Source organism: Rhododendron vialii, chromosome 3a (assembly GCF_030253575.1).
Source record: "Rhododendron vialii isolate Sample 1 chromosome 3a, ASM3025357v1".
Taxonomy (NCBI): domain Eukaryota; kingdom Viridiplantae; phylum Streptophyta; class Magnoliopsida; order Ericales; family Ericaceae; genus Rhododendron; species Rhododendron vialii.
In genome coordinates this window covers 4,567,206-4,582,342 of record NC_080559.1, presented here as the reverse complement: position 1 = coordinate 4,582,342, position 15,137 = coordinate 4,567,206, and the positions used below count along the sequence as shown (strand labels likewise).

General features: G+C 37.2%; 2 protein-coding genes across 3 annotated transcripts; one reads left to right on the top strand and one right to left on the bottom strand.

Annotated features, from left to right (window-relative positions):
• Positions 1-1,538: 1,538 nt before the first annotated feature.
• Positions 1,539-4,154, bottom strand: LOC131319172 (uncharacterized). The gene is made up of 4 exons (XM_058349323.1): positions 3,992-4,154; positions 3,198-3,324; positions 2,348-2,420; positions 1,539-2,087 (listed from the first exon to the last, which is right to left on the bottom strand). The coding sequence occupies exons 1-4, from the start codon at positions 4,020-4,022 to the stop codon at positions 1,839-1,841; spliced, it is 480 nt and encodes a 159-aa protein (XP_058205306.1). The 5' UTR covers positions 4,023-4,154; the 3' UTR covers positions 1,539-1,838.
• A 3,066-nt stretch (positions 4,155-7,220) lies between these two features.
• LOC131320400 (amino acid transporter AVT1A-like) lies at positions 7,221-14,885 on the top strand. 2 transcript variants are annotated; one of them, XM_058351105.1, is made up of 12 exons: positions 7,221-7,546; positions 9,214-9,491; positions 9,906-10,120; positions 10,635-10,658; positions 10,742-10,922; positions 11,205-11,367; positions 11,445-11,580; positions 12,253-12,276; positions 12,389-12,530; positions 13,148-13,191; positions 14,032-14,091; positions 14,565-14,885. In XM_058351105.1, the coding sequence occupies exons 1-12, from the start codon at positions 7,326-7,328 to the stop codon at positions 14,655-14,657; spliced, it is 1,581 nt and encodes a 526-aa protein (XP_058207088.1). In that variant the 5' UTR covers positions 7,221-7,325; the 3' UTR covers positions 14,658-14,885. The 2 variants fall into 2 exon arrangements, with proteins under 2 accessions (XP_058207088.1, XP_058207086.1); XM_058351103.1 differs by having other exon boundaries at positions 7,223-7,546; positions 11,148-11,367.
• The last annotated feature ends 252 nt before the right edge of the window (positions 14,886-15,137 follow it).

Genomic DNA, 15,137 nt, shown 5'->3' with positions numbered 1-15,137 from the left:
CATCGGCCAACTCTGGCTACAAACATTAGGCTGTCATAAAATTATGGAAATTGATTTTCGCGCTCTAATTTTGTACGCAGGCGCTCCACTTTTCCAAAATCAGCATCCTAAAATTTTCTCTGAAATATATTTACAGGTAATGAATCTTTTGGTACATCACAACCATGAAGATTTCAGGTAAATGTTGGTCAAAGAACCATTCTTTGTCACTATCTTCGCTCTCCTTGTGGCTTTAGGATCTCCTTACAACCGCTAATACCTCTCAAGACTCACATTTGGAGGGATGGCAAATATTAAGGTGATTTCAGAATTGCTATTTACAGCTAGAGGTCCCTTACAAGAGGGCTGGGGTAATGGATTTTGTTTTCTCTACCAGGGTTTTAAGTCGTGGTACCAGGAAACGTGATGTTATTGGTGGTACGGTCATGTATCATATAATAATGGACTACATCGATGCATATCGGTCAACACATAAGTAAATAACGGCAACGAATGTTCGAAATCCCGATACAAAATGGCCTTTATTTGGAACCCTGGTCTCCACAATCCAATGCAGCCCATGATAAAATGGTTCTACGTCGATGATTTGATACAATGGTTTTATTGATCTGTCAATAAGTCATTATAGATATGATTGCTTTAAGCACACCATTCTATTATGCTCTAATCCCAAGAAAAAAGATGGTTTATTTCAGGAACAAGCACAATTGGGGTTAATATATATATATATATATATATATATATATATATATATATATATATATATATATATATCAGTTATTTTCAAATAAGGAGGTCCTTATTTTAGTTAAAATAAGGACCTCCCCATTTCTCCCATTTTCCGATTGAATTTTGATGATCCGAGCCGCTCAATTTGTTCAGAACATGATTTTAAGGGTACTAGCGAGAAATCGGAAAAAAAAATGACCGGAAAGGGCTTGATTTGAGCAGTTTTTATTTGAACCGTTTGATAAAAACATATCAAAAACTGCTCGGATGAAGCCCTTCCCGGTTTTTTTTTGCTGATTTCTCGCGGGTACCCTTAAAATCACGTTCTGAATACATTGAGCGGCTCGGATCATCAAAATTTGATCGGGAAAGGGAGGTCCTTATTTTATTAAAATAAAGTGGTCCTAAGAGAAGGGGACTATATATATATATATATATACTATATATATATATATATATATATATATTTTTTTTTTTTTTTTTTGGCAGGGTTATTTTTCCTTCCCATTCATAAGTAACTATTGGGGTTTTGATCATGTTACATTGCAAAAAATTAAAAATTAAGACGACTTTATTGCAATATAACAATTGTGGGGACAAAAAAAATGATAAATTCATTTGTAGTCATCTCATTGAATCACATATGTTTCAAAAATAAATGTAATTCAACCAAGTACTTGTTGAGATTCGATGAACTTGATTTTTTCTGACATCTATATAACAAGTTGTTCAGATCATCAAAATGAGGCCCGAGCTAAACTCCAATGGCCGACCTGCTTGGTCTAGTCCCCTCAAGAAAACAAAACCTTTAGGCGCATCAATGTTATAGGCAAATTGATATGGCATGTGGAATTGACATGATTTAAGATCATCCAACAACATCAAATTAAAACAATACATTTTCAAAGAGGAGGGTAGCGATATTAATAAGAGATTGACTTATTCATGGACCGTCCAAAACCCAAAACGAACGGGCACGACTCACCTCCGTAAAAACTTATTCACGGAGCTCCGTGAATAAGTTCTTCTCTATTAATAAAGTGAAACTTGAAGGACATATTTCAACTTCATGCACATGCATACATTATACATATACACTCTTGTGTTTTTCATATCTTGTTAAGCTTGGCAAGAACAAAAACGGTGGCAGAAGTGATAACAGGGATGAAAATCTCATTAGGGAGTGCTCCGGGGATGATCCTCTGCTTGATGAACAGAGCAGTCACAGGAACCCCAAAGATGTAGAGGATTAAGTCCTTGGCTCCAATGCCAGAAACTCCTGTCTCCATTACCACATCTTGAAGGATCTTCTGGAACTCTTCCTTTGTTAGGGTTTTCCCTTTGCCTTGGTGGTGCTTCTGGAAATTGCAGGAATACATTTAGAGTGTGGAAAACAACGTGTTTACCGAATTTCTATTGATCGAAATCTGAATGAAATGGTTGATATTCTCGCCGAGCTCTAGAAAAAGAACGATTCTGATAGTTGAATTGAGCGGAAGGCCCACAAAAGGGCCAAGTCATTTTCAATGGCTAGAGAGGATCCTCTTGATTAATCTCAAAAACTAGTCCGGCTAGCAAACGAACTCTAAGCTACAGGCGCAAGAGGGTAAATACTTACTTGGTACACCTGTCTAAGTGTTTCTGACTTCGGCACCCGGAACTGCGTGCTGCCGAGCTTCTTGTTTATCTCTCTGTCAATGAACAAAGGCCAACAGATCATATGAATTAAAGCCAACAGATCATATGAATTAAATTATCGCATTTGGTAGGCCTTACATGAACATGTGGTTATAAAGTAGTTCGGAATATTACGTGACGGTACTCTCGGACTATTGAATAATTAACTGAGGAAAATAGAAATCACTATCGTTTCTCAGCAAATATCTCCACTTTATGTGAAAAATGGATTTGTGATAGTAATGTTAAATTATTTCTCATAACCCAAGCAAGTGATGAGTTTCCATTTTCCTCCGTTTCTTAAAATTTCTCACTGAATCTCCAAAAGTAAACGGGCTGTTAATGTTTAACATGAGTAAATTGCGGAGATACCAAAAGTATCCTATTCGTCGAGTGCAAGTTTTTTCACCCTCGCAACGCTCATTCCCTATCTCACTTTTATAATCGAAACTCTTCATGTTGTCCAATTTCATTTGTTCTGAGGCTATAGAGAATTTCAGGCCAATCGGATACAAGTGCCTTAGTCTAAAAATCCGATTCTTTAGTCAAGAAAATTTTGAAGCAAGAAAAATAAGCTTTTAGATCAACCACTAACCGTGTCAGACTTATCTAAATTTTTTGCATGGTCTCTTAACGAATGAATCTGGACAGATCAATTGTGTCTATCGAATGAATCTGGACAGATCAATTGTGTCTATCGAAGTGGGACGACTCAAATTTGGAATACTCTAGCCAAGGGTGAATAAAGTGAGGGTGAACGAAATTGTGCTCCTGTTAGGAAAACAGTGTACCCGATCGTCTCGCACACTGCCTGGAAGAAATCGGCTGAGCCCTGAATCTTATCTTTACCGGAGAAGTAAGTATCATAGCAGCTTTCTATTATAGGACCGATTTCCTTGGCCTTATTTTCCTCACTTCCTGCATACAAAATGACAAAGTATATATCACGAAGAGAGTCACATTTGGGGGGAGCGGTTGTGATGGAAAATTCTAAAACCGGTAACACTTTGCACAAACAAATGCACTCTTATGGCCACGGGCTTCGCGTTTGTGGTTGTAAAATGATTGCAAAAATTTAACTTCGTATAAAATTTAAAAAAAAACCACAAGTAACAATCACTCAAACCCTGTTTTTGACAAATAATCGTAAATCACTAACCAGTGGATTCAATTAATTAATTCAGGCACTGTTCGGTTTGATTTTTGAGGGACATTTTAAAAACTAGTACATTTCTATTGGGGTAGATGAGAGAAACTATTTGTACATAGAAAAATTAAGCTGAAAGTATCCATGTCGGATACAGTTACCGTGACTACCGTCTAGGTGAAAAGAAACCCGTCAAGTTAATTTCTATTCAATGGGGTTTCAAAAACGCAGGCCAAAAGAAACCCGTCAAGTTAATTTCTATTCAATGGGGTTTCAAAAACGCAGGCCAAACCGACCCATTGTCATTTCCTACTTGAGCCTTAGCCCATGAAAATCTGCATATCCAAATTAAGACCTCACAGTAACAGCATGTGTTAGAGAGAGAGAGAGAGAGAGAGAGAGAGAGAGAGAGAGAGAGAGAGAGAGGGGCTGGCATACCTGGAGCAAATTTCATCAGGGATTGACCCATCTAGCTATCTCCGCCTTGAAAATTTTGTGATGGGTACAACACAAATTAAAGTGAAAAGAGGTTGAGTTTGATTAATTATATATATATATATGCTAGTATGAAACTTGAGAAGGAGGAAGAGTATAATGCATTTCTTGAGTTGGAAGCAAAACTTGTACTTATGAAAGGCTTCTTCTGCACTAGTAATTGTAATTCCATCCTAGAGTACTTCAAGGGAAGAATCTTTTCTGTGGCGTTGGTAATGAATTAAGGACTCAATGCTCATGCATTTGAATTACCCAAAAAAATTCACTAATTTACTTTTTATGTTTAATTATCCATATATTTTAAGTTTTTGGAAGTTGTATGCTACTATCATATAATCAAATTCAACCTCTTTCACTTTAGTTTGTGTTATACTTTCATATATATCAATTAATTCGAGCTCGGAACGAGGCCCGAATTGAAGGCACAACAATGCCCTTTCATCCAACACAAAATTATAAGTCTCGACGTATTTATTGTCATGACATACTTGGAGTGCTACATGACCTTAATCCAAGAGCATTGAATAATTGTTCGTTTACTTTTAATTAAACCAGTCACCTTATGCTTTAAAGTTTTTTTTTTTTTTGATGGACAATAAAATTCATTTGAAACTAAACAAAAGGTACATCGAGTGGGGAAAGGAAGGGAATCCAACCAAGAACGGGTCAAGCCCGAACTTCTGAGGGCAAAACCCAAAAACACCCTATGCTTTAAAGTTAAAAGGTGTGGGTTAGATAGCTCCAAAAGTCCACGATAAATTAAAAAAGAGAGAAGAAGAAGAAGAAGAGGAAGATGGGAGTAGCTCCTCAAGCTGTTCAAAAAAAAAAAGAGACAAAATAGGTACACATGAGTCACGTGACCAATCTCGTGTACATTGACATTAAGGACAAGGAGCCAAAAAAGCTATGTAAATTGATAGGTACCGAGCACTAATATTTTGGTCCACCAGGACCACCACGATGACGATGTGATCATGAAGGATCTCGAAATCATTCGATAACTCTTCATTTGAAACACAATAGGATCCACTACAATTCTTGTATTAAAAGGACTCACTGTAATTTTATTTAATTATTTAATAATATGATCCGTTCATTTTGTAGTTCTATACATAATATTTCTATATCATTAGATTAGGAAAATAGGATGTTGATAAAGGTATGTTCAATTAAACCATATCTGTCTAGGAAAAATGAACGGACAAAGTTGACCGCACATTTCTCATATGACAAATATACTTTGTCTATATGGAAGATGATGTACCTATCTATACACATGCATGGAGACTTATAAAATATCGGGTTTGGATTACCAAATGGAATTGTGGCGGGGCCTCTTTCACCACATACAAAACGAGAGTCATTGGGGGCCTGACTGGTTCATTTAGTCTAGTATTAATTACTACTGATCATTGTGTATTCTATCCTAGTTGTCAAATGTTTTCAAAACAATGTTGTTTAGAAGAAAGAATCCGAGAAAAAAAATGAAATGAGAAAGCGATTAATTACTACTCATTGTGTATTCTATCCTAGTTGTCAAAAGCCTCATTCACCACATACACAACGAGAGTCATTGAGGGCTTGACTTGGTTCATTTAGTCTTGTATTAATTACTACTCATTGTGTATACTATCCTAGTTGTCAAATGTTTTCAAAATAATGTTGTTTATGAGAAAGCATCCTAGAAAAAAATATGAAATGAGAGAGTGATTAATTACTACTCATTGTGTATTCTATCCTAGTTGTTAAACATTTTCAAAACAATGTTGTTTATGAGAGAAAGCAAGCATCCTAGAAAAAAAAATTGAGAAAGTGAGTCGAAGGGTTTTCCAGAACTACCCCTATCTTTCAACACGGTTCCTAATAAATTTTATCTCCAATTATTACCATCAGTACTCTACTTATCTCTCCCCATTTATTATTAAAAAAACTCTTTGAAAACACAAACCGAAGAAACCAGTGGTTGCCATGCCATCCATTGCTCCGGAAACTCTTACATGTACCCTGCATTAATATTCTCCGCTCCAAAGGCTACAGACGAACAAAACAAAAGGAACTTAGGTGTCACAGGGTGGGGTATGAATATTCTCAAAACCCATATGTGTTTGCATGTGCTATATATACCACGTTTGCATTTGATTTCTCTACAAGGGTCTTTTTGTTTTCATCTTGTTTTTATTGTTGAGGACTGGTACAATACATGAAACGAAACGTTCCGAACCATAAAAGTGTCCGTAAAAAAATTCATTTTTTTTTTCGGACACTTTCATAGACCGAATTTCATGTATCGTATCCTTTTTGTTTCTTATTGTCTGTCCTTCCCCTCTCCCGTTCCCACTGGTAGGAATTTGGTCCAATTAATATATATGTGTAATGCCATATATATGTGTAACACTATGTTCCTCTCTTATTCGTAAGTAATTTTGTCATTTGCTACCAGCCATATACATAAGTATAGTACATGGTTTATCCTCTACGGTCCACACATATATTAGAGGGTTTGTTAAGATTATATACGACTTTTTTCAGATTCATTTTGATAATTGAAATCGTTTAATTTTTAGACTTCGTTGAGAACAGTAATTTTGCCAAAACCAATGATGATAGAAAATCAGTTGATATGATTCCGAAACATGGTTATCTTAAAAAAATTCCCAATGCTATTCATTTATATCCCAAGACATGTAGGTTCTCTAATTAAAATTAACAAAATTTAAAACGTGACGGTTTCGATCATCAAAATGTGTTGCTAGACAAACCAAGATATCGAGTTTGAGCTCGTAAAATGTTTATTAAGGATTGTTCATGATAGTTTTGTTACATAAACAAACCAAACTTATATATTTTTTAAAGAGCATCCACCTTTCAAAACGAAATCTGAACAAACAATTTTTCCGCTCATGTAACATGTAATGAACAAAAATTTAAGCTACTCGAAATTTTGTTCAGTTTGGATTTTCAAGGATGTTTTTGGGATAATAAAAAAAGAGGTAGAGAAATAAGAGTAATATTTTAAGAGAAAATTAATTGAAACCGTGCACAAAGGAAGGAGTTAGATTTTGGAATACAAAACGAACACAATCAAAAAACCAAGCTTTAAATAAATATCTGCTTTGCTTGACCCGTTTGACCCGTTTATCAACCCTACTTAAAATAACTTTCCATGGACCGGAGAGGAGAGGATCCAAGTCCATAAACATACAACAACTACATATACGTGCTGGTTTTGTGGTTTAGGCGGTGTGGGGTTCTGTGGTTCTGAAGAGCTTGTTTGCCAATGGCGGAGAGAGAGAAAGAGTCTGAGTTTTTCTTGGAGAACGATGATGATGATGATGACATAGAAGACAAAAGGAATGAAAATGGTGATGGTGGTGGTGGTAGCAATAGCAGTGATGAAGAGGTTGGTGAAGGTGGTGAGGAGGAGTGCCATCGAAGATTTAGATCTCCTCCTTCTTCTTATCCGCCTTTTTCTTCTCACCAATGGCCTCAGAGTTACAGGTACCTCTCTCTCTCTCTCTCTCTCTCTCTCTCTCTCTCTCTCTCACATACACACACAGAAGCTTGAATTTAATATGAATCACTCTAGTGGATAATCCCAAATCTAGCCATGAATGTGAGCAAAAGCAGTTTTTTTCATAACCGGAGTCAGGGCCACCTTGCGCGCACTTGATTATTCCGGCGGCCAAACCACGCCCCTGGGGGTATGGCCAGAATTTGATTGAAGATTTGACTTTCCATGATTTGAGTAACACTTTGCGTAAAACTGTGTTCGTTATAGGCTTGAGTAAAGGAGCGGGAAGAGTTCCAATGGAGTTTCCCTCAAGTGTTTTGAGTAAAAATAAGGTTACAAATCCATAGCCAAAGTCAAAAGTTGGCACAATCTCACAAAAAATCCCATCTTGAACCTTAAGCCAGTCTACATTCCAATTAGGAGAAAGTTATAGTACACACTATGTCTTGGGTATTGTTTTGGCCTGTGTGATGTTTCTTTTGAGTCATTTCCTATACTGAAAGTTTTTAAGAAGATCAACTGATATAAAGAACTAAGAACACCTATCAAAGGATACAAGTGAAGCTAATTCAGGCGGAATACAACCTAATGGAAAACAGAAATTCTTAGACAAACCATGAGTCATTTCCTATACTATGAGTAAGAAAAAGTGGTGCTACAGAAAATGTTGTCGGAAGAGGGAATGAAAAAGTGGTGCTACAGAAACTGTGGAATATGCAGAGTTTCAGGATTTTGCCACATATATTTACAGATTCTCCTTACTTGCTAAACGCAAGCGAGAAGGTTTTCAATTTTTAGACAAGAAATGTGAGCTTATACGTCTGGTATGTCTACTTCTTCAATTGCAGGACTTAGAAACGCTAAATGTGAATGCTCAATTGCTGTAGCTATATGATCCCTCTCCCATATCACAGTAACGCACCAGATATCAAAATGTTGCTTGCCGGTTATTCTGTTTGATTGGGTCTGGAATAGTTTTATAGCACCCTGCTTTTGCCGCAGACGGCTCACATTGTTGAAAAGGCCAAAACTTACTTCGTAGGATGGTTGCGTCTTAACATGCATAATTTCCTGAATGGTACATTTGTGTACTCTTGTGCTGAATTTGCTCATCCATTCATGTATTTAATTGGGAGCCTTTTGTTCTAGCCATAGTATATAATTGGGAGTTTGCGGCGGAGTGTTTCGTTCAAGTTGACATAGTTTATGAGCAAAATTGACTTATATAAAGCTGGAAAAAAATGGTTGTCGAGAAGCTAAGGGAGCTGCTTTTGTGTGTCACATTGTACTTGTCCTGCTAAATTTCCACTTTCTTTACATTATAGGTATGCTATGTCATATATAATTTTCTCTGATAGAACATTAAGGTAAATAAATAGAGAAATTCTGGGATTGCTTTGGCCGTTTTGGCACGTAAGTGTACCATACTGCGAAACGGGCCTTCCCATGCGTAATTTACTGGGTTATTGGCATTTTGTGGTAACACCGGAACACAAGTTCAAAGGCTACTTGGTAGAAAATTTTCAAAGTGGATCAATGACTGGTTGAAATACTCCATTGTTTCGTTCACAATAGCCATGGAGAAAACTCTATAAGACAAAGGCAACTGATGTCATTGAAATGCTCAGAAATCATAATCTTTTCTTCTTGGCAGGGAGACAACCGATTCCTTCACAATCACTGCATCACCAATATTTGGAACCCTTCGACGCCTATCTAGCGTCAGATACTCAGGTTGTGATAGTGATAGTAAAAGTAGCTTGGATTTGGAGCCATTGCTGCCTGAATATGAAAAGAGTTTTCGGAAGGAAGACTCGGGCAGGATCTCTAGAACACAGTCATCATGGTCTGATAAGGCTCCACTTCATAAGCAATTCACCGGAGAATTTCCCATTAGCAATGGATGTAGCTTTACTCAAACTATATTCAATGGTAAGGTCATTAGAGTTTACCTCTATAGTTTTGGTATCGTTTGAGATCTCATACTGCTTTAAAAAGAAGGGGCTCTCTACAACGCGTTATCTGATGCACATGGAAGTATTTGATTACTTTTGCTCGTTAACTTTTTTTTGTTTACGGGATATCTAATTGCTTTATGTTTTTGAAAAGAAACTAAAGACTGAATTGGTCATGATTTCCTATTGTTGAAAATATTAAGAAATGAGATACATATACTTGGGAATTGGGATAGTTGTTCCTGGTAAAATTATTGATGTTTTTTGAGATGGTGCGAGGAGTCTGTTTTTTTATGGCGAAATTTCCATTTCCTGTTTCTGTACAAGTCAAATTCTTTAGCTTGATGGACTTTTTTGGGATATCCTACGAGTTGTGGTTTCCATGGAACAGGGGTAAATGTACTGGCTGGAGTTGGGATTTTGTCTACACCCTACGCTTTGAAAGAAGCCGGCTGGGCAAGCTTGGCGGTGCTTGTTCTTTTTGCAGTGGTTTGCTGTTATACTGCTTCTCTTATGCGACACTGCTTTGAGAGTAGAGAGGGCATCACAACCTACCCAGATATTGGAGAAGCTGCATTTGGAAAATTTGGACGTCTTTTTGTATCTGTAAGTTGTTTTAGCTTCTGATTACAGCTCTTAACGTGTTTTGTAGACCAGATGACATGTCAGTTAGTCCAAAAGAGATGTATCGTTGTTGTCTAATGGTGCTATGAGGGGCAAAGTTAAATACGTCAGTTAATTTTCTAGATATCTATCGCATGCATTTTGCCGATGTTATATCGGTATAGTCATATGTATGTATGACTTCGAGCTGTCATGGTATGTGTTGATTGCAACTGGATGATGCCACTCTGCCAATACAGATTTACTTCTATCGACCACGATATGCAATTTCGCCTCAACTCTTAATGCTTGGAAACTCATTCAAATAGGTTAGAAAAGTAGAGTACAAGGGTTAAAGTTAAACCCTTCCTCCAACAGCCCAGCTCTCTACCTATAGTAAAGTGAAAAACAGAAAAGAAAAAGGGCGAAAATGAACAGATTGCTCTAGTAAGTTTAATCCTCTTTCTTCTTATTTTATAAGTTGCTCATATTATCTTCCTCTTGGATATTGGTGCAGATTGTTCTGTACTCGGAGTTATATGTAAGTGGATCACTGATTGTTAATCTTCCAATCACTTGGACTGTACTTTTCCCATTTCTGACATTGATATCCTGCCAGTGCAGTCATCTTGTGTGGAATTTATTACTTTGGAAGGGGATAATCTCACTAGGATATTTCCTGGTACATCGTTGTATTGGGCTGGTTTTCAACTGGATTCCATGCACCTCTTTGGAATAGTATTCGCCCTAATTGTTCTACCTACTGTTTGGTTGCGGGATCTCCGTGTCGTATCATATCTTTCAGGTGCTTCAGACTATCCGTAGTTGACTTTTTTTTGTGAAATTTCTTGTAGCAATTGATCAAAAAAATTTACTCTCCAATACCTATTCTGCTCATCAAGAGTCGAGATGAGTAGGAGAACTCAGAAATTTCGACCAAAACAAAAACAAGTCATTTAGTTTTAGTCAGTCCAAAATTTGAACCTCTTATATATACCTTTTGCCTGAATTTTGTTTTTCCACCTTGCAGCTGGAGGGGTCTTCGCGACAATTGTGATAGTTCTTTGCTTATTTTTTCTTGGTACAGTGGATGGAATTGGATTTCATCAAAAGGGTGAGGTAGTTAACTGGAGCGGTATTCCTTTGGCCATTGGTGTGTATGGGTTTTGCTATTCCGGGCATTCTGTATTCCCAAACATTTACCAATCCATGGCTGATAAAAGAAAATTTACCAATGCCCTTATAATATGGTATGGAACTATTTTCCTCATGACATGGGCGTTTCAGTCGCATATCTTCTAAACACCTTTTCTTGTTCAATGTGCAGCTTTCTTTTGTGTGTTATACTGTATGGGGGTGCTGCAATCCTTGGATTTCTCATGTTTGGTCAAGACACACAATCACAGATAACTTTGAATATGCCACCTCATACTATAACCTCCAAAGTTGCATTGTGGACAACAGTATGTATCAGATTTCCCATCCTCCGTTGCTATCTTTTTCTATGCTTTTGTATGAGTCCATATGTGTTTGCGTGACTAGAAGCTTGGATACTGATATGCGGTAATCATTTAGCTATCAAAGTAGGATAAAAGACAAATGCTATTACTATCATGAAGATTCAAAGACAACAGGTACTAAATATGAATTCAGGAACTAAGCATCCACAACTTTGACTGTGGCTCAACTTTTAGAATAGCATTCTGACTTCTGAACGTGTACCTAGTGTGTCCCCACTTGCCTCTTATGTGACTTAGCATGTCCCTAACGTGTATGATTAACTAACATATAATGAAAACTTTGACCGTGGGGCATTGATCATCTTTCAGAATTGCATTCTGACTACTTAATGCTTTCTTGAAGTGTACCTAGTGTGTCCCCCACGTGCCCCCAACGTGACCTAGCATGGTCCTAGTGTGTTTGATTAATAAAATAATAATGAAAAACCGGACATGAATTTAGGAGTATCCGAAGCATGTGTGAGTGTCTTGTCGTTTCTGTGCCGGACATGGACATCCCAGTAATATTTTGAGCTTAAAATGTTGCATTTGGAGGTTTTAGAGTTTACAATTTAGGTGGTCTCTAACAGCACAATTGTTGCTTTTGTTCTGAGTTTTTCTTTTGTTTGTCTGCAGGTGATCAACCCATTCACTAAATATCCTTTTCTAAAGACTTAAGTTGGGGAAAGTATATAACGGGTTTCTTTACCATGTTTTCCAACAGATTATGTATTTTCTTTTTCTTTTTGCTTCCTTGACAATGTACAAATATGCCCTGCTGATGAACCCACTGGCCAGAAGTATCGAGGAACTGTTGCCTATCAGAGTCTCTACTAGTTTCTGGTGTTTCATTCTCCTGCGGACAGCACTCGTTGTTTCTTCTGTTGCGGTTGCATTTGTGATCCCATTCTTTGGTACGTGATCCAGTATTATGTTTAAGACACTATTTCAGTAAGTACCACAATATCTTAGGGGAGATGGCTCCACACAGAAAATGTGACTGCCAGTTTCTGGTCCTGAAGTTTCCTGAGGAGATAAGATGACCAGTCTGTCATCATTTTTTGTTTTTTCTGAAAAAGAAAATTGTCTTCCAACCTCTGGAAGCATAGTTCATTTGGATAATATTTAAGTTTAGCAATGTAAGACATTGTGGTTCATTGGTTGTGGGGATAGTGAGCTCCCAAAGGGAAGAAGTGATGCTCTCCAGTCTCCAGTGGGGATCGTGTTAAAAATGAAAAGAGTAAGTGATGTGCTATGATACGAATCGGTGTCTACAATATCCACAGTCCACAGAGCTACACTCAATTAGCCACATAGATAGAGTGCCTTGCTTCTTAGTGTTGTAGTTGATATAAGGAGTTGAGTCAAATCACTGTTGTAACAATTTGTGACCTTGTTGGACTAGTTTAGTTGGATGATGTTTATAAAGAAGAGTAATTGTTCAACAAATTGGAATGCAATGACGGTATCTCTTCTTTTATTGCGTAACATGACCAACTTCTTGAATTCAACTTCATTCTTTTTGTTGCAGGTCTTGTGATGGCTTTAATTGGTTCTCTTCTCAGTGTACTTGTGGTATGCATAAACCTCTGATTCTATTTAGAACTGCATGTTTTTACTTATACGAGTGAATACATCGCATAATTGATACGTTGTCTTGGTGATCCTTAATAGGGACAATCTAGAGTGGATTATCCCTGAAGTTGTCCAGTAACATGTGGAATATCTTTTGCTGGCAAAAAAATAAAAAAGAAACTTGATCATTCGTGTTTTACTCCCTGAATCTGCGGAGTAGGTCTCTTCAAGCAATGTTATGGCATAATCTAGGTTCAAGGAATTGCCTAGATTGACTACGAATTTAAGCTGATTTGATTGAGGTTATTTACTCTCACACAAATTCAACCAGAAAGTCAAAGAAGTAATTTTATATGGAAATTGAAGTTCAAAAGTACTGAGTCTTATCGTTCTGATAAAACTCAATTCAACTGAACTCAAGAAGCCAAGTCTCAATTAGTTGGGGTCAGGAAATTTGCGTCCATTTTCTACAGACTACTATGTTCGTACGTTATTAAGGCTAAGGCAGTCTTGAAACAAAGAGAAATTTCACATTATGTCTAGAAAATTTTGAAAACCTTGGGAAGAGATGCTTTATGAAAACCTTGGATAACATCGTATTTATTGAATTGAGAATCTTAATATTCTTAACCATAACTGAGTTGTAATCAGACAAGGTGAAAGCCAAGATAAAAACAACAGTGATGCATTTAAACCTTCGTAAAGATTGTACATCATCACCAACTTCTCCTGATGTTGGTTGTCTTTGGTTTGTTGCGACTTTTTTTTGGTTAATTTCTCGAGGTACATATTCTTTAGTGTGTGTTACGCTGATCAAAGGTGCATTTTGGTATTATTCAGGCGGTGATAATGCCAGCTTTGTGTTTTCTTAGAATTGTAAAGAAGCCGACAACAACTCAGGTAAGATTCCTCGATTTAAAGTTCATGTTTGTGGAAATTAAGACTCTCTCTCCATCAATGGGAGCAACCAAAAAGAAAACTGGGTGGATTTTTGCACCCAAGAAAACTGCTATCAGTGAGGATCACGTTCAAGGATCAAGAATTTATCAATATGAAAACTGTTGAAATGGTTTCTTGGTCTCTTTTGGTTATGAAGCTGGAAATCATTTCTTAGAGGAAAGACATAATTGTCTCTCCCATACCTTTTTGACACAAATTTCACAATTTACTACTTGAAGCTTCAAATATTGTTGTCTGTGTTTTCCCTCTTCCCACTCCCAACATGAAACAAGAAAAAGGGTGTGGATGAAGAGTTTTAATGAGAAAACTCATTTGGAATAGTGCACGACTTTACAATTTCTTGTTCTCAATATTTGCTATTGTTTGTCGAACTTACATCTCTCTACAACTTCTCTTTACTTTCACAAATCCAGGTTGTGTTGAGTACCGGAACTATCGTGTTGGGTGTCGTTAGTGCGATCCTGGGAACGTATTCGTCACTTTCGGAAATCTTAGAGAAGTACTGAGTGATCATATCCTCGGAATGTGTCAGCTATATCTATCGGTGCATCATCGCACCGTTATGGTCCAAACTTTGTTGTTCAATTCTCTCTTATTTTTTTGAATGATCCTATATTAATTTCCTTTGAGAGAAAGGCTTTTTGGATGCTAAAAGTCTCTTTTCTTAGTTTCATTCATAGGGAATGTACTGAAGGCATGGCCAGATCTATTCATTGCTAGTTGTTTCTTTCTTATAGCCGGTTGTAAAAGTGGAGACAGGTTAACCCCAAGGGGCTGGGACTTGGGTTTACTCTCTCTTAAGGTTTGAGGTTCGAAACATCTTAGATGTTATCAACTCTTTTGGGACCAATTCACACTCCACACAGAACTTTGCTCTCGTTTGTAATTGGGACCCCCTCGGGTGTGCAGTGTGATTGGTCCCCCAGGATTAATCAAAGTGTGCGTAAGCTGGTCCGAATACCAGAATTACAAAAACAGAAAGTTGG